Source organism: Primulina tabacum, unplaced genomic scaffold, assembly GCF_025594145.1.
Source record: "Primulina tabacum isolate GXHZ01 unplaced genomic scaffold, ASM2559414v2 Contig104, whole genome shotgun sequence".
Lineage (NCBI taxonomy): Eukaryota > Viridiplantae > Streptophyta > Magnoliopsida > Lamiales > Gesneriaceae > Primulina > Primulina tabacum.
The window spans coordinates 1-23,800 of record NW_027459727.1 but is presented as its reverse complement, the minus strand read 5'-3'; the positions used below and the strand labels follow the sequence as shown (position 1 = coordinate 23,800).

At 34.5% G+C, this 23,800-nt stretch overlaps 2 protein-coding genes, 2 long non-coding RNA genes and 1 pseudogene across 7 annotated transcripts; 3 read left to right on the top strand and 2 right to left on the bottom strand.

The window, feature by feature from the left end:
- Nucleotides 1-3,491: 3,491 nt before the first annotated feature.
- On the bottom strand, nucleotides 3,492-5,915 carry LOC142534062 (uncharacterized). Of its 2 annotated transcripts, none has more exons than XR_012816899.1 (3): nucleotides 5,476-5,915; nucleotides 5,215-5,313; nucleotides 3,492-3,728 (listed from the first exon to the last, which is right to left on the bottom strand). It is a non-coding gene; the product is annotated as an uncharacterized LOC142534062 (long non-coding RNA). The 2 variants fall into 2 exon arrangements; XR_012816900.1 differs by having other exon boundaries at nucleotides 5,555-5,915.
- A 935-nt stretch (nucleotides 5,916-6,850) lies between these two features.
- Nucleotides 6,851-9,710, top strand: LOC142534065 (patellin-3-like; annotated as a pseudogene).
- A 1,099-nt stretch (nucleotides 9,711-10,809) lies between these two features.
- LOC142534048 (MICOS complex subunit MIC10-like) lies at nucleotides 10,810-12,816 on the top strand. Of its 3 annotated transcripts, none has more exons than XM_075640952.1 (3): nucleotides 10,815-11,101; nucleotides 11,831-11,970; nucleotides 12,523-12,662. In XM_075640952.1, the coding sequence occupies exons 1-3, from the start codon at nucleotides 10,966-10,968 to the stop codon at nucleotides 12,532-12,534; spliced, it is 288 nt and encodes a 95-aa protein (XP_075497067.1). In that variant the 5' UTR covers nucleotides 10,815-10,965; the 3' UTR covers nucleotides 12,535-12,662. The 3 variants fall into 3 exon arrangements, with proteins under 3 accessions (XP_075497065.1, XP_075497067.1, XP_075497066.1); XM_075640951.1 differs by having other exon boundaries at nucleotides 10,818-11,101; nucleotides 12,646-12,816; XM_075640950.1 differs by lacking the exon at nucleotides 12,523-12,662 and having other exon boundaries at nucleotides 10,810-11,101; nucleotides 11,831-12,089.
- Nucleotides 12,817-16,540: 3,724 nt separating this feature from the next.
- On the top strand, nucleotides 16,541-18,487 carry LOC142534075 (large ribosomal subunit protein eL6-like). The gene is made up of 4 exons (XM_075640979.1): nucleotides 16,541-16,851; nucleotides 16,925-17,031; nucleotides 17,965-18,146; nucleotides 18,222-18,487. Exons 1-4 carry the CDS (start codon nucleotides 16,601-16,603, stop codon nucleotides 18,375-18,377), a joined length of 696 nt encoding a protein of 231 aa, XP_075497094.1. The 5' UTR covers nucleotides 16,541-16,600; the 3' UTR covers nucleotides 18,378-18,487.
- A 1,790-nt stretch (nucleotides 18,488-20,277) lies between these two features.
- On the bottom strand, nucleotides 20,278-23,794 carry LOC142534066 (uncharacterized). The gene is made up of 3 exons (XR_012816901.1): nucleotides 23,496-23,794; nucleotides 20,412-21,922; nucleotides 20,278-20,360 (listed from the first exon to the last, which is right to left on the bottom strand). It is a non-coding gene; the product is annotated as an uncharacterized LOC142534066 (long non-coding RNA).
- Nucleotides 23,795-23,800: the final 6 nt, after the last annotated feature.

Here is a 23,800-nt window from a genome sequence, read left to right as displayed (position 1 = left end):
TGTAACAACATTTAATTAAAAATGTCTACAAAAAGTGTCACAATAGCCATTTATTGTTGTAGTGGGTATTTATTTATCATTTTTTCTGTGGCTCGAGAGGAATCCTTTAGTCTTCGAAGGAGAATACACCTGAGTGCTGGTGAAATTCTAACCTGGGTGCATGGGATATATGAGCCGCGTACTTGAGGATTTTTGAATGCTGTTATCGAGTATTTACTTAGTTTGACAAATTAAAAGTGATCCCACTAATCTTGGAGAGAGCTATTTTATTTTTATGATTATTTCGATTATTTCATTTTTTTTAAATATGACTATTATTTAGTAATTTTATACTTCTTGGTTTATGCATTCGGCAGAGGACATATTTTAACAGTACATTTATATTTCACATAGATAAATAGAAAGAAAAACACACCGTTTAGAATATTTTTTCATTGTCATTATATATAACTTACATTTATTGCATGTGATTAAAAAAAGCTTACGTTTTGTCAATATTTTATTGAAAATATAAATTATGGTAGAAGTTTATCTCTCAATTCTCAGTAATTTTTTATTTACTTTATTTGTTTATGATCATATTTGTTTAGGAGATGATAACGGAAGGTCAAATTTAATATCTACAATCGTCGCGTTTTTAGAAGTTATATTTTTTTTCAGTTTTTACTTTTTACACAAATTGATGTATATTTGCACTTGACATGCCCGCAAATCGAAAAATTGTGCAAACACATTTCTTTATTATTTTACAATAGGGAAAACTAAATATTTGATCACGTATATTTATTTTCTTACGATTTTAGCACTCAGTGTTGACAAATTTCAATCTTGGTGTGATACCCGTGACCAGATTTGTCCGTATATTTGCTGAAGTATATATATTTAGGATAAAATTATTAATTTATAGTTATTATTATTATTATTTGTTTGATGACTCAACGAAAACATAATTTTAATTTATTAGTGCTTAAATTTCGATTATCATATTTTGTTAGTCTATGAGAACGTAAGCATTAGTTTATTTATTCAATATATTTTTCATGTTATAATATCTAAAATTATAATCATTTTCTTATGTATAATAATTATGGATTAGTCATTATATCTTAATTAATCACCAATGAATAATGCGTTTCTAGAATTCTAATGTTCCCTAGCCACAAACCCACGTTCCATTGTAATATTTTCTATCGCCAATCTATCATCCTCTTACGTTTCAGAATATAGAAAATTGAGTCGTATCTTTACTTTATTTTTTACAATTTTATTAATTTTTCCAAAATGACGTTAATGTGACACCGAACGTCACATAAAAAAAAAAATCAAAAGATACATAATTAAAATTAAAATGTAATAATATAAAAAGTGAAAATCACAAAAAAAAAAACATACTATAAAATAATGTAATGTTCTATTTTGCAATATTGAATAGTATTCACTAGTAGAAAAATCGCTTTTTACTTCGCGTATTCAGTGAAGTAATAAGGTAGTTAATTGCCGAAGTATATGGACGTGAAGTAATAGATGTACTGTTGAGTATAGGTTGGGTGTCTCTCAAAGACATGCTGCACTATAAGTCAATGGGAGTTTAAAACATTGATTTGGACCAACCGGTTATATTCTGTTAGGGGAGTTGAGAGCCGTTACTGAGGGGAGTTGGGATAAGCTGTGGGAAAACAGAAACAGAGGCCAGCTCGTTCTATATATACGGCAACTCCCTGCTGATAGAAAAAGAATAATACAATGGAGAATACGGGACAACAGATACGCGTCAAAAAGGAAGAGATCAAGGAGAAAAAGCTTGAAAGAAATCTTCTGTAGTGCTATGGTTAATCATTATATTGTTAATTACTCCCTGGTGATTCAATAAAGAAATCAGTCTTCTTTCTTCCCGTGGATGTAGGTCATTCAAGGCCGAACCACGTAAATCTTTTCTGTCTCGTGCAATTTTTTTATTTACTTTGTGTGTGTGCTTCGTGATCACGAGTGGGGAGTAACAAGAGAGTTCGTCCAGAAGCAATAAGCTAACTCTGTGAATTGGCCAACACACTTACAACAAGTGGCGCCGTCTGTGGGAAACCAATCCACGATTGATCGATAAATCAAGAAGATGGGATCAATGAAATACGACATTGAAAAATTCACAGGAAACAATGATTTTGGGTTATAGAGAATCAAGATGCGTGCCATCCTAATTCAGCAAGGACTTATCGAATCTTTGAAGGAAGAAGATTCATCACATGAAGACTCGAAGGAGAAGATGATCAATGCAGCCAAGGCACAAAGTGCTATAATTCTGTGCTTGGGTGATAAACCCCTTCGTGAGGTCTCAAAAGAAACCACAGCTGCTGCCATGTGGGGAAAACTCGAGAAGTTGTATATGACCAAGTCTCTTGCTAATAGGCTGTATCTGAAACAAAGATTGTATTCATACAAAATCGAAGAAGGCAAGGGAATCTCTGATCAGATGGATGACTTCATCAAGATTCTTGATGAAGTAATATATTATATATAACTTCGTCTTAATTATTATTTAGCGAAGTAGTTTATAATATTTTACTTCATTATTTACAGTAATCGACGAAGTAATTCATCTGAAAGACTTCGTAGTTATGTATTTTGATGAGGTAATAGACACAAACAACTTCACAATTTATCGAATCTTTGAAGGAAGAAGATTCATCACATGAAGACTCGAAGGAGAAGATGATCAATGCAGCCAAGGCACAAAGTGCTATAATTCTGTGCTTGGGTGATAAACCCCTTCGTGAGGTCTCAAAAGAAACCACAGCTGCTGCCATGTGGGGAAAACTCGAGAAGTTGTATATGACCAAGTCTCTTGCTAATAGGCTGTATCTGAAACAAAGATTGTATTCATACAAAATCGAAGAAGGCAAGGGAATCTCTAATTAGATGGATGACTTCATCAAGATTCTTGATGAAGTAATATATTATATATAACTTCGTCTTAATTATTATTTAGCGAAGTAGTTTATAATATTTTACTTCATTATTTACAGTAATCGACGAAGTAATTCATCTGAAAGACTTCGTAGTTATGTATTTTGATGAGGTAATAGACACAAACAACTTCACAATTTATCCTATTTGTGGAAGTAAATATAATCTATAACTCAGCATTTATCCTATTTGTTGAAGTATTTTATATTATGTTATTTCACAATTTACATTTAGTGACGAAGTAAGTGGTTCGAAAGACTTCAGTAATTTGTATTTTGATGAAGTAATTGCGCAAAACAACTTCGCTTTTACAGAACAATGTTGAAGTAAATTAATTCTATCACTTCGTCTGATTTCTTATTGACGAAGTATTTAATATTATGTTACTTCACAATTTGCAAATAACAACGAAGTAATTTACCTGTTACACTTAATTTTTTTTTATTTTGATGAAGTAATTGTTAAAAAAAGACTTCGCAATATATGACTTAATACACTAATATAATTAAACTCATAAATTATCCATCTAAAAATTATTAATATCCACGAATCCACAATTACATATTCATCAATCCACAAGTAACCCAAAAAATATATCCACAAAACCAAAAGTATATCCAAAAATCCACAATGACAAATAAAATATTTGTCCCACATACACCATCCATCTAAACACCTACATAGGAGTAAACAAATTCACTCCATTCACTTCTGACCTCGTCATATTGACATTGGGTGTAATATTTGTTCTTGATGCATCCTGCAAACTGAAATTTGAAAAAGAAAATACATTAGATTCTTCTATTTCAAATAAAAATTGACAGATATAAAATATATCAGTACTGGTAGAGGCAAGTTTCATTTGAAAGTACGAACTTATTTCATTTGCATCTTGAAATAACACCGGATAAAAATTCATAACATGTCACCACTCTCCAGCTGAGATAGCGCCTGTTGTTTCCATCTAGTCTACATCCATTACAGATTACCCCAATTGCATGAAGATAATTGCACTTACTAAACCAATTTAATCAAGATATTATATAAATAATTTCGAAAAACCACAAAACTTGAAACAAGTCACCACCCAAATAGAAAAATGATGTAGCATATCAAACACCAAGCAAATTTATTTATCCATGGACCAGTAACGCACACATATATAACACATCAAACCGAAATCATACAAAACACAAACAAAAGGCATAAATTGTCTTTAATTTCCGGTGAAGAAATGCGCGCCCTAAACTCGGATATGCCCCTGCAAATATGTGTCAATTATAATTATTAAAACATAAAAAACGTAAGGCTGGATGAGCCGCCAAGCTAGCTAGGAAAATTAAAACTTAATCTTGGAACACAAATATAATTAACCCATGCTTAAAAACAATTATAAGAATTTCCCATGTACAATATATTTTTTTCGAAGAACAAGCTGTCACAAAAAGTAAAACCATATTAATTTGAGGATTAACGTAAAAGAATTAATATATGAGACAATTTTGATATGATTAACATGATGCATGTACCAATAAACGCAGACAACAAGAGTCTCGAGTTCAATCCGATATGAGGGAACCAATGTTAAGTACCAGTCAATTCCTTCAAGATGGTTAGTTGCATTTACATTTGTGTGAGGACAGATATAGACAAAAAAAAAAACAGGAAAAGACAAAATCAGATCACCTTAAACTCCAACAAAATCTGAAGCAACCCAACTTCTTGTTTCAAGAAGCGAAATCAACTTAAAAGTAAGAACAGATTGAATTTGTGCCACTTGGAAATGATACAAGAATATTGAAAAAATGACAACACTTACAGTCCAGAATCATATTCCCGTATATGATTTCTGGGCTTCAAATTTCTTGATAAAACCAACAACCCACCAAATAAAACAAATGAAAAGAAAGTATTTTAACCAAAACATATATCAGCAATAAACAGAATAAACACAAAAGCTTAAGATTACAACACAGAAGATATGAAAATCAGGAACAAAATTTCTTTTTTTTTATTACTAATATAAAATATATCACAATGACAACAATTCATCTCAAGAAATTATCTTAACAATAAAATATATCTCAATGACAACACATTATCTCAACAACAACACATTATCTCAACAACAACACATTATGTTAACAATAAAATATATCACAATGGCAACACATTATCTCAACAATAAAATATATCTTAATGACAACAATTCATTTCAATCAATCAACAAATTTATCCCAAGAAGAAACTCACCATCTTCTTCAACTGTGGATCATTGCAATCGATTATCTCTTTCATGTACCTCATCACACAATATCCACACTCAACCGAACCACTTTGTTTCAGATTACCCTATAATGGAATTGAAAAGTTAATGCAACAATCACAATTAACTCTACACTCAACTCAAGTCCATAAAAATAAAACATACTTCTTATTTATTTTTGAGAAAGAAAGCAACGTCCTGATCTTGATAAAAAAAAAAAAACTAAATAGTTTAAGATTAACAAAAACCTTTTTTGGATAGTTCAGAAGATGCAAATCGACAGCCTACTTAAATGAATCAAAGCTGGAATTTGAGCCCAATGTTTACCAAGATCCGAGCTTGAACTAATCGTCATCGCTCTCGAGGTTGTGACACACCGGAATCTCTCCGGAGTTACTATTCACGACCTGAAAACAAACCAAAAAATACCCAAGCAAAACAAACCAAAAACTCACCAAAATGGGACAGAAACTGCGTGCGGTTCAGGTCGCAAAATCACCAATGATTCAAGCTTATTTTCTTCAATTCTACCTTAGATGCAAGCTACAGGTCCTGGGCTAGGTGTAGGGTGCTCGACCGACCCATTTCTGGTGGTGCAAGCCGTCACAATTTGGAGAGGGGAAGAGAATGGGCGACAGGATGGGAGTTTGGGATTGGGGCTTTCTTTCTTACGAGAATCGGTTTGGGATGGGAAGGATATATGAGCTCGTCTCTGAAGATATATGATATAATCGATATTAATCAGCGACGGTTTCTAAAAAGCCGTCGCTAATAGCGACAGTTTTTGAAAATCCGTCGCTAATAGCGACGGTTTTTTAAAAAACCGTCGCTGATTAAATCGGCGACGGTTTTTAACCGTCGCTAAATGTTCAGTATAGTTTAGTTTCCTTTGTTAATCTGCGCGGTTCATCTTATTACTTCAGCATGAACTTATTTTTCTTATTTTTACTTCATCAACATTGATATGCCGAAGTAAAATATAATAAAAAAATATAGTGAATCCCGTGTTTTTAAACATCCGAAGTAAAATATATTATTTTACTTCGCTTGTGTTATTACTGAAGTTATTGGTAATGTATTACTTCGTAATTTATTATTGCCGAAGTAAAGCCTGCCGAAATAAAATCCGATTTTTCTACTGGTGATTTGCGCATGTGTGACAGGTACCATATGACCTTTATTAGTTGTAACTGAATTAAAATTTAATACCTAATTATTAATATTTGGTATATTTAAAGAAACCAATTAAATATTGACGTTACAGCTATTGCTCATTTCCATTGGAAACCTTGTACTACTCTCGATTTAAAATATTTAATAATAATTAGAAAGAATTATGATATAATTTTGCTTTGTCTAAAGTCTAAACGAAGTGGCCAGCCTGTGACGAGTTGTTAACAAGTGATTAAGAAATATAATAATAATTATTAATTGTATTTATTAGATATAAAGAGAATAATGTTTTGCTTTTTTGTTCGTCTCATTTTTCAACGGTATCACAATATTTATGACGCGATGTTTGTTTCTGGAAATTAGATTATACGAGGAATAAAATCTAATAATAATTAATAATGGCAAAAGAAATAATGATTGGACGAACAACGGTACAATGTGGCATCGTTGGCAATCTCCGAGTATTTGACAGGCTGTGCCTATTCATACATGAAATTTGACACTCCATTTCTACCTCCACGTTCAATCTCACATCAACTCGGCAGAATTGTAGGATTGCGAAGAACTTTATTTTCCTGAATTTCATTCATCTCTGGCAATATCAATGGCTGAGGAAACCAAGAAATCAATTCCTGAGTCGCCTAGTGCGGCAGAAGAGGTCGCGCTGTCTGATGTTCCATTGATCGAGAAGCCCGCAACCATGGTGGTGGATAAGCAGGTGGCGCCGCAACCTGAGCCTGAGAAAGTTGAAAACCCGGTGGCGGAGGAGGCGGTAGAAGGGGAGAAGGGAAAGGAGGAGGCGACGACTGAATCAGATTCGTTTAAAGAGGAGGGTAACAAAGTTGATGATCTAATTGACCCGCAGAAGAAAGCCTTGGATGAACTTAAACTGTTGATCCAGGAGGCACTCAACAAGCATGAATTTAGTGCGCCGCCGCGTCCGGCAGAGAACAAGAAAGATGAAGAACCTAAAGCTGAAGGGAAGAAAGAAGAAGAATCAAAATCTAAGGAGAAGAAAGAAGAGCAAAAGACTGAAGCTTGCGAGGTATCTACTGAAGTTCTGCCGCCACCTCCGCCAGGCTATGAGCCCGTTAAAACTGAACCTGAGGCTGCGATCGAGAAGAAGATTGAAAAAGAAATGACCCCACCTCTTCCTGTCGAAGAGAAAAAGGAATCGCCATTTGAAACAGTAGTCGAAAACGTAAAAGAAACGGCTGAAACTGTGGTCGAAGAAGTTAAAGAAACTATAATTCATGAAGTCAGCGTCCCTGCCCACCCACCCTGTGAGGGATCCACCGTAGTCCGACAGAGGAGGAGAAGCCAAAGGAGGTACCTGTCACAGAGGAGGAAACAGTACCAGCGCTGCAGCCAGAGGAAGTTTCTATATGGGGTATCCCACTTCTTGCTGATGAGAAGAGTGATGTGATTCTCTTAAAGTTCTTAAGGGCTCGAAATTTCAAGGTGAAAGATGCTTTCTCCATGCTGAAAAGTGTGGTGGCATGGAGAAAAGAGTTCAAAATTGACGAGTTAATGGAAGATGAAGAAATTATCGAGGGGCTTGAAAAGGTAGTTTACGTTCATGGGGTGGATAAAGAGGGGAATCCTGTTTGTTACAATGCTTTTGGAGAGTTTCAGGACAAGGATTTGTACAGCAACACTTTTATCGATTCCGAAAAGAGAACCAAGTTCTTGAAGTGGTACATTCAGTTCTTGGAAAAGAATATCAGGAAACTTGATTTCAGCCCTGATGGAGCTTGCACTATTGTTCAGATCACTGATCTTCAGAATTCCCCTGGACTCAACTTGTTCAAGAAAGAAATGCGCCAAGCTACCAATCAAGCCCTCCAATTGCTGCAGGATAACTATCCCGAATATGTTGCAAAACAGGTATACAAACAATTCTCACACGTAACAATGATGATGCTGATTGGTAAAAATCTATTTTGCCGCTTTTTTGGGATTGAAGATTTCATCTACGTTTTTCTGCTTTTCTTGGAGTAAAAATTTAAATATATTCTCTTATAAACCACTTCTTTTAAAAGCCCAAGCTCATGGCATCAACATTTCATTATGCCGGATATCAGGAAATGAATATATTTCTGGAGGCGCAATTACACATGCAAGTTGATTGGACACGATAAAACATGTGAGGTGCACCACGGATTTTGAACTGTTATTCAGTAACTCCAATGTGATATAATGTTAGAGATCACTTTTTAAAAAAGCTTTGGCTGATACGAGTTGGCCCAACAAAATGATTTATACTAATCGTTTTTTTCTTGTTAGTTTTAATTTTATGCTTTGTTCTAATTAATTGCTCAGCATTATGTTAGCATTACTTTTTATTGATTGTGCTGGTTTTTATTTGTGGATGCAAGGTGTTCATCAATGTTCCATGGTGGTATGTGGCTTACAATAGGATGATCAGTCCATTCTTGTCTCAAAGAACCAAGAGCAAGTTTGTTTTTGCAGGCCCTACCAAGACTACTGAGACCCTCTTCAAGTCAGTTATTTTTATGAATATTTGTTCCATGATTTGCTAGTTGTCTTAGTAAATAGGTGTCATCCTGAAGTGTATCAATGTTATTTGTGATTTTATGCATCAGATACTTAGCACCTGAGCAAGTACCAGTTCAGTATGGTGGCCTTAGCAAGGATGGTGAGCAGGACTTCACCTCTGCTGAGGCTGCAATCGAAGAAACTATCAAGCCCATAAGCCAACACACTATTGAACTGGCAATCACCGAGGTGGGCTCGTTTTTCTGATCTATTCAGAAAAAGTGGGAATTTTAAATTTATAAATTATAAAGTTCTATTGTGATGTGATTTTCCAGGCGTGCATTTTGGTTTGGGAGTTGAGGGTGGTAGGCTGGGATGTTGCCTATGGAGTTGAGTTTGTGCCATGCTCTGAAGGTGGATACACACGGATTATTCAAAAATCAAGAAAGATTGGACCAACTGATGAGCAAATAATCAGCTACACCTTCAAAGTCGGTGAGGCGGGCAAGGTGGTTCTCACATTTGATAATCAAACTTCTAAGAAGAAGCTGCTTGTCTACAGGTCCAAGATCAAGCCTTCTGATTAAAAATTATGATTCGAGAGACAAATGCAGAATGCAAAAGGGTTCGTTTTGCACATCAGTTTTTGTATCTTATTCTTACTTATCTTGGGATAAAGAAGTGAGGGAGTTATTGCTTCCTAGGTCGAATTTTTTCGGTTTTTTTATTACAGTTTTGTGGCTGGATGTTTAAATGTCGTCTGGTTTAAAGATTTAGCAGTGCTTTTTGGACATAACTCTGTGTTTTGTTAGTGTGGAATGGCTCTCAACGCTTTCCTGTTTTTGTACATTTTACTACATTATATTTGTTGGAGTCCATTTTGTTTCTTTACATGGATGTTGACCTCCGAAAGATGCTTATCATACCATTGTCCTGTCTTGTGTTTATTTGTGATAAAAAAACCATGTTCAGAGATTCTGAGTTTCTGGTTCACAATCATTTTCCCAGCCTACTTAATCAATCAAGAAATCATTTTCCCAGCCTGCTACTAGTCAATCAAGAAAGTGGTGGTTATTCTCAATTCACCATTAATCATTAGGTGAAGTGGCATAGACAATATTCTAAAAAAGGTTGGCTGACGGTTACCTACCACCTACCATGGTTTTTTTTAAAGCCAAAATCAATTGAGACATTCACAAGTATTTATGTCTTTGTAATCTTATAAAATTTAAAATTATAATTATAAATTAATAATATATAGATATTAATAAATTTTTATATATCCATCAACCAGATCATATGTTCACTTACAACCTTCATAACATGAAACTTAAAATTTTCCAACAATTTTCCAACATAACATGTAGATATTAAACCTAAAAAACTAATTTTTCTAACATCTAACAAAAAAATCAAGATGTTGAGTGACAGCTTAGATGATTTTTCAGAGCACATAGGACAAGTATAAAGATAAAAGAACCATGAACCGTAACTTTACCATAATCCGAGATTGTCATACGGTTGCCAGATTCTTGGATTTATATTTTTTATTCATTATGCCTGTTAATAAAGTATAATGACAATAAATCGATATCAATCATATATTTAGTTAGTATTAGTGGCAAAGTTGATGTAGTTATTTAGATGATAATTATAAAAAAATAATTGACCATATGGAAAACGTGATAAAACGTATCTCCATTAGAATTTGGTTACTAATTTTGAGACCTAATGCCAATTCCAACAGTAGTATTAGTAATACTAATTAATTAAAAGTAAGTTTAATGGGGGATTTTGAAGCATTAAAACGTATTGGGCCTCCAAGAGGCGACTTTGGGCTTAGACGAGGAGTCTTATTGATCAATAATGTAAAAAGCCCAACCCAACAAAGAGGGACCGGACCAGAGCTGAAAATACGGAACGGTCTCTAGGAAAACGCCACGGTTTCAATGTTACAGGCACAAAACGATCCACTCGGCTGAAGCAGGAGCGAGTTCATCAATTCATCGATAGAATTGGAAAAACCTACTCAATCAGAACGGTTTTCGAGGTGACAAGTACAAAAAATGGCGGAGGAAAACAAGGCTGATATTCCAGCTCGATACGATTTGAATGCAAAATGGGACGCCTGCCTCGATTTGGGCCTTCGTCGCTTTGTTTACTCTTCGTTCGCCGGTGCTTTTACCGGGCTGTTGCTCTTCCGTGAGTATTTCTGCTTTCCTCTGTTCTTTCAAGTATTGTATGTTTCCCCACTTTTTCCGGATTCGAAGTTTTGGTGATTAGATCGTAATGCTTTGTGTAATGTTGCGTCCCTTTTTTATATGCGTTGTAAACTCAATATGAATTGCCGTGTTTTGGACTATTAATCCGTTTGATTTTTTTTTCAATTTATGTGTTTCGGGCTTCTTAACAGCATGGCTAGATACTGCAATCCCTGCACTATTGTGCAAGTATGGAAAAGGGGAATGTGGAGTTACTGCGCGATAGCGTTTTTACCTCTGAAAATGTATAGAGTGTCCCTTAAAGGATCTGCCATAGTTGTGCTATGTCAGCGCTGGGTTGTTGATTGCCTGTCCTTGTAATACTTTCTTTTCTTGCATCTATATTTGATGAGATTTTCCTTTAGAAACACAAAAGTCAAACTTACATAGAACTCACAAATTTACTCGCTCCAGGCTTTATGCCAAATGTAATAGGATGATCTTTACAAATTGTTTCCCCCCCTGGCTTCAAGCATGCTCTTCAATTTTTTGTTATTTTCTGCAGCTGGCTGTATTTTAGAGAATCAACCCCATAGATTTATATCATTTTCATGTAAAACATGTCAAATTTTGTCATATTCATGCTTTCCATGTGTGCCCCCATACTAAGCTTTAAGGGTTGCTCTCATCAGACAATTGTACTAATCAGTTATGCTGCTTGTTGTTTTAGGGAGTCCGGTTACACGCTGGGCATCTGTAGCTTTTGGTGCTGGAGTAGGGATTGGTTCTGCATACTCGCAATGCTCTCATAAATTTGACGAATCTCCGCCAAAACTGAATCCTATCCTTTCTGATGCCCCTCCGTCTAAGGTAATTATGTTCTTACTGATACTGATTTTACTTTCATTTATTGGTTATGGGGTGAGTGCGATTAACTATATTTTGCCATTTGTATTCTCCCAAAAATACGCATCTGTTCAGTAAATAATGTAATACGAGAAGTATAGTTGGTCTTTCCTGAAGTACGAGTTTAGAAGTTAACTTTATTTATCTAACTGTGAGCTCTATGCTCTGAATTTCTAGTGAAGATCATTGAAAAATGTTTTACTGGCTTTACTTTTTGGAATAGTGATTTTGGCAATAAAACCTAAAGGTTGTCTGGGTTCTGTTAAATATAGATGTCTCGTGAGCATTTCCTTAGAACAGTTAGAGCTTCTGAGATTTGTCTCAAGTATGGATTAGTTAGGAAGGAATTTTGTGAAGTTCCATGAGAAAGAACACCCATTTATCAAAAATGCATTTTATCTGGATTACCCAACCAGTATATATATTCATTTGTATAAAAATTGAGTTGTGAGATGTTTGCATCATCTGTTGATTGGGAAGCTTACATCATGTGTTTGTATTGGTTTTGTGTCCTAGTCGTTATTTTAGGCATGCCTGCACCAGCCCAGTCGCCTCTGTCTCCATTACATGTGTCCCTAGAAAATCAGTCATATCCTTGAGGATGCGATTTATTAAGAATTATGTCTTGATACAATGCAGGCTGAGGAGGATTGAAGTCATAATTGCTTGGCAAGTTTTTACATAACTCAGAGCCTTTCATCTAGTTTGCAATTGTTTTTCCTCAAAAGATGTAGTTTTGAACAGTTGATCACCAACTGCTATTGTATTATCACAATTTTCATGAATGCTATCTCCATGTTTCATACTCTATGTCTGAAACGTCCGCTTACTCGTTTTTCTTTAAAATGTATTAGATTTTTTTCTACCATTCCATTAAGCTGAATATACTAACATATGCACATATATATTTTAAAATACCTTTGATTCATTTGAAATAAACCAACCAACCTATCATTTGAAAACCAAAAGAACTTAATGTAAAACATAAAATCATAAATCGTTCAGCCAAACCTAAAACTAGTATTTTTCAAAATAAAGTATAATCATCTTAATCTTCTCAAAACCTTCTCAAAAACATCAAAAGTTATAAATTTTTTTAAAGTAATCTTAATGCGGAAAACTAGCAAAGATCCTCAGGTTATGTGCATCATCAGTCCCGCTAGTTCAACCATCAAGTCCTTCATCATCATCAACATCGTGCTCACCTGCATTGATCACAACTAGTGAGTTTATTGACTCAGCAAACCTAACCATGATAACAAATAATAGATATACGTTCACATGCTACAGTGAAAAATATTTTTAATAAAATAGTTTTTTCATGAACATGCATAACTTTAAATCTGTTTCCTTTCATCATATCATTTCTCCTTTCATCATATACGTATACGTTTTCCTTTTATTGAATTTGAACCGTTAATTGTGACTTTTGTATCAGCGGTAGGTCGATGGATCTATCTACGTATACACATGGTACCAGATGGTGGGGACATCAGCGACACTTTTATCCGTCAATTGAGCTTTGGTCATACATATCATCGTATTAGTCACAATCAAGTCACCTCATTCAACCTTTCATTATATTCATCACTTATAAAAATTTATGTGTATATATATCATTTTTCTTTAAACCAATCATACAACACGTCTTTTAGCATTATCGTTTTTCCTCATAAAATTCCATAAACTTTCAAATAAACATTTTAACATTCATTACAGTATTCAGGGCACTGCCAAGACGTCTAACATTTTTCAGGTGTAAAATGACCGTTTTGCTTCTGAAACTCTAACTTTCTCAATTTACTCTTAGACCTTAAAACGACGACTCGAATCCATCTAAACTTAACATAACACCTTAAAATACAGCCATAAATATTTCTTAGACGTAAACTTACGCCCCTCGACTAATTTCCCAATTCGTTTTAAAATTTAAACGTACGTCCCAATTTTAACTCGAATCGATTCGAAATTTAGCCAAAATTTACCAAACTTAAACCATAGTTTATTAACACCTAACCATGCCTATGCAACCCAAATCAAGCCATTTAAATCCTTCGGAAAGGCTTAGGACGCCTACTGAATTTTCTGCACAATTTGATCAAACCCTAGCTTAATATATAATGGGTTTCTTCAAACCTAATTCCTAACCAACCCTCCTAGGACCATGACTGACCCTTAAAGACTCTGTTGAACCGAACTTAAGGAACCTAGAACCCACAACCCCCAAACCCGATCCCACATGGTGCGCACGCCCAAGGAACGCTACAGCCCTTTCCTTTCGAACCAACCTTCTCTCAATCAGCCTAGGGCCCCGACTCAGCCCCTTGGGACTCCTGGACGTGCCCTAACAACAGCCAGCAGCCTCACTCTTCAAGAACCCCCAAGCTGAAACCCTAGTTCCTTAAAAACCCAAGTTTTCGTTCACCATATCTCCTTACTTGTCCATCCCTTAAACATGCACCTAGGAGTCCTTAAACCTACTGAAATTAGTCCCTTTTCATAGCCTTATAATGACAGCCCATCTGTGCATTATAATCATGAATTTAGAAATATAAAAACTCAAGTTTTGTTCATATTTTGCCGTTAAAACGAAAATATAAGATCGTGTATCATATTTTCATGCAAACATGTATCAATACATATAATATGATATGAATGATGGTTGAAGGAAGATTAAGGCGTGCCTCTTTGCGTATTATACGCACGAAATTCGATCTTTGACGCGAGAGATGTTGACGGAGAGATGGGGAAGCAACGTGCTGCGTTTTTGAGCCAGAAAACCGACGAGAATTTCTTGAAGACGTGCCTGTGTGTGGCCGTGTGTGGCAAGGAGAGTCCTAGTATTTTTTGAGGCTTGGGGCGTGGATTATGAGGTGTAGAAGCTTAGGCTTTAAGACCTTGTATTTAAATAAAACATTTGATACAAGTTTGAGCCCAATTACCTTAGTGTAATAGGCCTATTATAAAGTACGGAAATTATTTTGTTTAGGAAAATTTTCGAAAATATTAAACGAGTTCTCAAAAAGTCCTATTTTTGTCAAAAATCAATTACCGGTTTAAAATACGACCCGACGCGTAAAAACACCTCAAAAGTTATCATTTTCGAAAATACTATTTAAAATATATCATATATCAAATAATTAAAAATAATCATTTAATAAATTTTTTTTTTTTGGTTTACGGTCTACGTTCTTTGATCGCGTCTCGAATAACTTTTAAAACACAATTTTATGCATTCTAATATAAAACCTATTTTAAACATGTAAACATGCCTATCATATTTAATTAATGTGATTAAAATAATTTAATTTGTCATTTTTCATTTTTTCTAAATGTATATATAATTGGATTACGTTATTGTATTTTAGATCTTACAATATCTATGTTGTTTTTCGTTGGATGTGGTTGATCCATGGCTGGGATGAGTTTCACCTATGCATGCATGGTGAATGTTTATCTGCAAATTCGAGATCTAATGTACTTGATTTTGGGACCGAAACAAATGGCGGATTGAATTCCTACTATCTGTTCGAGATATAAAAAATAACCGGGTGAAAACCGGTTCGGATTGGGCTGGGAGTTCGGATTACTCTTTTTATGTTTTAAATAAAATAATAAAGAAACGTGATAAAATACTTGAAAATGTTGAAAAATAAATTGCTGGGTAATTTCAGTTCTATTTGTTAAAATTTATCATTGGGTAACTGAACCTGGCTAATTAGTAATTACCCAATAAAATAAACACGAATGTTGAATAACGGAATGGGATTTCAATTTTTTTTTAAATCTCAGGATTTTCGTCTGTTTGCACTAAATCCTTTGGGTTTTTCAATTTTGATGGGCAGTCCTAGTTGGTGAAATTGAAAGCCTAGAAATAATTTTGATTAAAATGTTAAAGTAAATTTTATTATAAAATATGAAAAATACTCCTATGACATAAAATTTTGGACATCAGATGGGGATTAACTATGTTGCTGACAAACTTTCGCTTCTACACTGTCAAATATCTGGTCTGGCTGTTTTAAGGTAATTTTAATGTTTATCTAATGATTTCAATTCATTCTTAAAAAAAGAAGAAGCATAGACTCCAAATACAAAAATAAATATAGATTGTTTAATACACTACGGTTGAACTAGGATTATTCCATCCTACCTTTGCAGGCAGTGCCTGCAGGGGTACATCCAAGGGACGAAATTTTTTCTGGCCCAATTTTTTTTTTTTTAATTTATTTTTTCCCATGAAGTGGAATCCCAACCATTCATATGGGGTGTGGGCACTGCCCTCACACCCAGGATCGAACGAACCGTTGAACTAGACCTATTCCATCTATCTAATACTATTCCTTAAACATGTAATAATCTCACGGATTTTTGTTATTTTCCCAATAACGAGACCAACACTGGTGAGCCCAGCAATGGAATGTTTAGAAGCCCAACGTTTTGCTTTAACTTGGGCCAAAATAACGAATTGTTCATAAAGCCCAAATTATAAGCCCTCGTGAATTAGGAGGCTCTTAGATACGCTTCTACACTAGGGTTATAATTCAGGCTGACGAGTCTGCAACATCTCCTCAGAAGATAATATTTTCATCAAATGTCGCCCAAAGGTCCGAGAATGACCCGAAATCCGGAGCTGATCCGGGGGATCCGAAAGGTGTCCCGCTCCCAGATGTACCACAAGAGGGGTCTCTGGGCAATCAAAGCCAAAAACGGCGGCAAATTTCCCCAACACGAGAAAGCTGCGGAGGCTGCCCCTGTGACGGAGAAGCCCCCGAAATTTTACCCGGCGGATGACGTCAAGAAGCCGCTATCCAACAAGCGCAAGTCCAAGCCCACCAAGATCAGGTTATAATTCTCTTGTTATCCCTAATGCTACTCTTGTTTTTTCTATCTTGCTGATTTTTAGTTTTGTATGTAGAGCGAGCATTACACCTGGGACAGTATTGATAATCTTGGCTGGAAGGTTTAAGGGAAAGAGAGTTATTTTCTTGAAGCAGCTTACTTCCGGATTGCTTCTAGTTACCGGCAAGTTTATTTTTCACTATGCTTTAATTCTTGGGGATTTTCTCTTTATCTCATTTTCCAAAGTCTTGGCTGCCATTTATTTGTTTTTTTTTATATGTTGATTTCAACTTTCAAGTATGTCTTTGGCATTTGGAAAAGCTACGTGGATTGCTGCATCTGCTAAAGTTTTATTTAGTGAGCTATATGCTACTTATAGTCTTAATCAAACGTCAGCATGGTGATCTTAGTGTTTAAGAAATTTGTAATCCTTGAGATTATTACGTATAAAAGTGTTTGGAGACTTGCAATTTTTGTGGAAATGTGTGGTCTATTTTATGTATGGAACTACGTAATAGTTTTATTTTTGTGCTCTTATCTTGTTTCTTTTATTGAGAAGATTCACTGTGCTATGGTGAAATACACAGATTCTTGTATTCCTGAGTGATCATAAATATTCGGTAATGTCCTCTTTATTGATAATGTGTTGAGGTTGCTATCCTATTTCCTTGGGGCGCAGGTTCCTGCCATGACCTCTTGGGATTGGCTCTGAGAAATACATATAATAGATATGAAGTTTCATGGGGTCTGATTGATTTTTAATTTCTGAATCAGTACGCTCCTTTGCTGATTGTTTGGTTGGTAAATTTTTGTCAGTTGGCTCATCATTCATGAGTCCTGCATTATTTAGAGTCTGGATTTTTTTATCATAATGTCTTGGTTTAGTTTCCTGTGGGTAGCCTGTAGGTGTTATTAAGTTTCACTGATAGCTCAATTCCATCTATGATTTATATAAAAATGAGAAAGAACAAAATTGAATTGAATTGTGCATTAATTTTAATTTGACGTCATATTTCCGGCAAAAGGAGCCTTAGTTTTTCGAAATTTCTCCCCTCAGATCATTATTTCCAGGTACTATTACTTATTAGTGTATAGTTTAATTTACTGTGGCCACAGGACCATTCAAGATCAATGGTGTTCCTCTAAGACGTGTGAACCAGGCCTATGTTATTGCATCATCGACAAAGGTCGACATTTCCGGGGTAAACGTGGATAAATATGAAGACAAATACTTTGCCAAGAAAGTTGAGAAGAAAAATAAAAAGGGAGAGAATGAATTCTTTGAAGCAGATAAACAGGTTGGTTTTTCTATAATTCTCGGATCTATTATTGCTTGTTGTTCCTTCTTTAATGGCACAGTGGCTGAAATGTAGGATAAAGCCACACTTCCAGCGGAGAAGAAAGACGATCAGAAAGCTGTAGATGTATCTTTATTGAAAGCCATTGAATCTGTTCCAGACCTCAAAGCTTATTTGGGTGCAAGATTCTCACTCAAGGCTGGCATGAAACCTCATGAATTGGTCTTTTAGGGAGAAGCACTTTTCAAATTATTATTTTCAATTTTGTATTAATTACTCTTAGTTTTTGCTATTTATAACCTGTTTTTTCAGTAGAACCGTATATTGGGAATTATTTTTATCTCCAGCTCTTGCTTACCCTCCTATTTTTATTATCCATCAAGGTTCACATCTTACAGTTCCTTGGGGGGAAATTTTATATCTCAAGTTCATTAACAAATGCTATATTCTCTCCAGATTCTCTCGAAGAGCTGATCTGCGGGGAGGGGCCGCTATTGAATACCTTTCTGATAAATGTCATTGTCAACTAGAGGAGTAGTTCTTATATGCAGTGTCTCTATAAATACTATTACGTACTAATTATGCGTTATGTCACGCACGTGCTGCGAGCTAATATTATTTTCATTAATATTTTGAACATAGGATTAAAAAAGTTTTATTGTTGAAAAATAATTTCATTTTGTGAGATCCTGACAAAACGTAACTTTCATTTTCATATAGATACATGTTTCTAGTTATATTTCTGTTATTTCAACTATTTTATAAAACTAACTTTTGGCATGACTTACCACATCATTTTTTTTTTCAATTTTACCTCGACCTCATATTTAGTATTTATAATTCATTTAATTTATTTATTTATTATATTTCTTTATTTTTTCTTCTTTTTCTCAAGTAGCTCCATCATTAGAACGAGTAAAGTTGATTGGAAGTTATCCCTATGGGTTGGGCTCTGCCCCTAGAACCGTCCAAATGGGTCAGTTTCGTTTTGTTTCAGATCCGTCCCGCTATGGAAAGTTGGGTTACTTTTTAGTGGCCTGTAGTAGATGGGCCTGAACCAGCCAATCCAAATGGGCTACGAGTTGTGACAGGTTGGATATAATTAAAATTTTATTTATGCTATTCATCTATACTATTTTATTAAGTTTGAGACACTTAGAGTAACTAACTTTTGTATCATGATCTGTTTTAATAATTATATATATTAATAAAATATTAAAATTTTAATGTAAGTTATATGTAGTTCAGTGGATAGAGTCATTGTTTCCTCTGGTTTATGTTATAAGTTCAATTCTTAATGTGGTCATTTTTTTATTGTTTAACATTGCTAATATTCCTATTTCAAATCTCGACTATTAGTTTTGTTTTCGTATTTGTTTAATTTTTTTTAAAAAAAAGACAGGTTGACCAACATAGTCTGCAACGAGCGAGGAGACGAGATGAAGTTTCCCGGCCAGCGTAAATCTGATCGAACAACTTGTTTTCTGACTGAGAATGCTATGAAAGATGGAAACATGCTATGAAAGATGGAAACATTTGAGTTAGTACAGTCGTGTTTCCAACGAATCAATCTAAATATGAACCATAGGGTGGATAGTTTCATTAGACATAGAAGACATAGTTTACAATAATTGGAGCTAGTCCATCTGGACTCGATCTTTTTTTTAACTCGATCAAGTATATAAAATACATTATTTTGTAAAAATAAAATTAAATCAATTGTTTAATATTTAAAAAATAAATATAATATGCATAAATAAGTGTAATATTCATATATTATATTATATACAAATGATAGATTTATATTATATTATATACAAATGATAGATGACATAAGTGCTAGTCATTATTATTATAAAATAAAAGTTCGATCTTTGTTATGACTAGGATGGTTCCATTTTTCAAATTTTTTAAATGGAAATTGAAAAGGAGAATCAAAAATAAAATTTTGGACTTCTTTAAAATTATTGTTGAACAAGTATCATCCAAATGGTAGTTTGATGGAAGACCTGGTACTTTAGTGGCTCATAGAAAAAAAAAGAACAAAAAGAAGAAGAAGAGCATCGACGAGTTCTATTGAAAATAAAATATATTTTTGAACCTACTGAATCAGTTTTAATGAAAATCGAACTAATCAAATAATTGCAATGCAAAAGAATGTACATCTCAATTATGGTATGCAACATCCTAATTGCACCTCTCTCACATCCATAGCTGAATCACATGCAAACCAAACAATTTTTATAAAATTAAAGAAATAAGGACATACTGACCTTTCTACTCAACTTGGAAGAAATGACTAATGAGAAATCACTTGGTGCATCCTTCTTCTTCAGTGAGCTTTTCCTTTCCTTTTCACTTATCTCCCCTTCAATCCGGTCATGCAAATATTTCTTGTCCTCTATACAAGTCAATTGATATCAGCCAGAATGTAAAGCAGGAGTTTGGTGTTCTGTATTTACCCAGTGAAGCTTCTGTGTCTTTCTCGAAATCCAGTTCTACATTATCACAAGAAAAAAGCATGTTGCAAAAGTTAAATTCCCATGTAGGTTTGATGCCTCGACATGAAATCAATCGGCAATTTCTCCACCGCTCTACTTGCCCCAATTGTCACTATCTCCCAGCCAACAAATAGAAAAATATACCAAAATTACAGTATGCGACTGAAATGGTGAGGCATACTGAGTTCGTCTGAAGAGGCAAAGAGTCTCATTTTCCAACCATGTTTCAAAGGTATTACTGTTACCTGAGACTTACCAAGAAGAATGTAACAATGGACCCTCAGGCAGCTCAATACCATATGGCTATCTTTTCGTTTATTCACTCTCATGATAAATAAAATAAATGCATCAAGTTTCCTGGTTCAGAAAAAGAAACAAAAAACCCTAAAACGAATGCAGGCCGTTTTCCATTAATCAGAAGCAAGAAACCAGCTTTGTCTGTCAGTTACAGAACACTGAACTAGAAGATAACAAAGGAACCCATAAAAACATGGAAGGAAAAAAAATTATGGGAACCTAAACCAGTGCACTGAGGACTAAACCCATTAAAAAGCAACAATTTATTTTGCACCCATTTTCTTTTTGCTCTCCTAAAATATGCATAAAAACCAGGTAAAAAGAACTTGTATTCTTCACCTCTATAAAAATTTCCTCCTGTCAGCTACAAGTCAAATATATTTTTTGTGAAATAAAATACAAATAATACTAGAAAAAACATCCAGATTCATGGACCTCTAACTTGTAAACTCCTCGAAACAGCACAAGTGAAAATTTTACAGCAACACTGTGAATGGGTGATTTCGAGCCCAAGAACTGAATTCAAATTAAGGCATATAGAATGTTCTTCTATAAATCTGTAAAAATATACTGTCATATAAAAACGTGCATCTCCAGGTTAATGAATAAGATAATCATGATGGTAGCAAAGAGCATTTCAGCTCACAGTGTTCGAACTTTGATTTTTTGAAACAAGTATCTAGGACTAAAATTTGGAATTTCCTCAATCATAATTTTAGCTCCCGACCTCCCTCTCCCCGGGCAACAATATGGTGTAAAAGGAATACACATGGCATGTGACAATGTGCATAAGATGGATGTTTCGAATTTACATCCCTTATGGAACCCCTAAAGATTGAATCGCAAGCTTAGCAGCAACCATTGAGATATTATTTTTAACTAATTCCATTGATATATCCAGTCTTTCTAGGGTATCTTTGGTATCCATTGCTTTTAACTTTGCATTCTGCAATGCTCGCACTTCAGAATGAGTATTTCCTGCCATCACAAAGAAAAGTCATTCGGTTTATTACCCATACTTTCATGATTTCATCCAACCAATTCATATTTATATCAAACTAGTAGAATAAATTTCTCTGTTCGGTCTATATATCTACTAGATTGCTATTCTCAAGGCTTTAAAGATAAATTTAGTTCTCATCTCTTGACCCGAGCGGTGAGTGTCAATATATTGACTATGACCTAAAAAAATGACAATTAGAAAGAGTATACTGGCAAGGGTAGAAAAAACACGTGAATGTAGATAAACCATTTCTGCACCAGAAGAATGGAAAAAGGAAAAATATGATGTCTGAGGGTAAAAATGAAAAGATGGGTATCCAATCCTAAAAGTAGACCAAGGAATTAACATGGATGATCAAGTCATGAGCTGCAATTCCAAGGATGCATTATGCCTTCCTAGAGGATCAATTACACATCAACAGCTATAAATATGGTAACTATAAAATATGTAAAAGACATAGTCTCCTTCATTGATATTTAGTTAAGCACTACATTATTTGCATGCTTATTTCTTCCAATAAATTAGGAGAAAATACCACAAAGAAGAAACTAATCCCAAAAGCATATCAACAATAACATCTAGGCTACAATTACGGACCCGATCTCAATCCCTAAAAGTAAGATTTGGTTTACTGGAATTCAATATTGATTTGATTTGATTTTTCAACACGCCCTTCAAGCAAAAGAATCATCTGCTTCAAGCTTGAACAAAGTCTGAAACTTAAATGACTATTTTTATGAATGCAGTTACTCCATCAAATAAGATACTTCATTAGAACTCTTCCAGAGCACAAACTTCACGTGGTTATTGCACAACTTCTGGTTCCAACACAATCCTTTTCTCCCTTTTACTCTTTAAAATTCAAATATCAAACAACTTTAGCCATGGTAGGTAGGTTATAAAATTCTGGCAAAGCTCTGTGCGGATTGTTTTAAAATGGGGGCCACTTTTCAACACTCATTTCCTTCGGTGAATGCATTAATCTTAAATGGTAAGGCGAATTAAAGATGACAAATGATGCAACACAAGCTAGTGCGAAAACTATCGTGGTGTTGTAACAGTGTCAATCCTTCAACATATTGAAAAATTTTTATTTTTAAAAAATATTAATTTCCTTTCTTCAGATAGAGAGGACAATGGAATGGACGAATGCATTTCTTTTATTTTTCAAATCTTCACTCAACAGGTGACAAAACTGCACTATGGTGGCTGAAAGGCAATTGTTAGTGGTTGAAGTAGTATACATACATCTCTATCCAACTATTTTTATAATTATCAAATGAGGTGTTCTTTTGACCAAGGAGGCAAACAAACATTTGATGAGAAGTCACCCCAATACAAAAGGGGAAACATTTAAACGCCAGTACCTCACCAAAAGGAAAAATCATTCCCCAAAACATTTTAGTAATTCATTTGTATCTCCTTAAAAGAAGGTTTTAGATCAAACGATCTAATGTATTTTGGAAATGTTATTTGTTAGGGAATATTGTAAAATACTTACGAGCAAAGCTACATTGTTGGAATTTAAATAAGGTCACATAAACATACCTGAAACGGGTTGAAATCCCACAAAGGAAAGACGCTCAGTTACGAGTGGAATGAAATTTTTTGTGGAACTCAAGTTTAGGTTCTTTTCGGCCCAGAGAAGAGAATTCGTACTTTGAGTCTGCAAAAGAGCTTCCTGAGGAGCCTGCTACCAATAGATCCACAACCTGTTAGGGGTTAATTATTTATGTCAATTAATTGTTCATGTCTAAGATGTTGTCCTCCACTTTGTAATGTTTCAATTAGATAGCCACTTCTAAAAACAAAATATTTATTTCCAAATTAATTAAAAGAGTATTTATCAGAAG

Coding starts and splice junctions, on each gene's coding strand:
- LOC142534048 (XM_075640950.1), top strand. CDS start 10,966: ATGGCGGAGGAAAACAAGGCTGATATTCCAGCTCGATACGATTTGAAT. Junction 11,102..11,830: donor TACCGGGCTGTTGCTCTTCC/GTGAGTATTTCT, acceptor TTGTTGTTTTAG/GGAGTCCGGTTACACGCTGG.
- LOC142534075 (XM_075640979.1), top strand. CDS start 16,601: ATGTCGCCCAAAGGTCCGAGAATGACCCGAAATCCGGAGCTGATCCGG. Junction 16,852..16,924: donor TCCAAGCCCACCAAGATCAG/GTTATAATTCTC, acceptor TTTTGTATGTAG/AGCGAGCATTACACCTGGGA. Junction 18,147..18,221: donor TCTTTGAAGCAGATAAACAG/GTTGGTTTTTCT, acceptor GCTGAAATGTAG/GATAAAGCCACACTTCCAGC.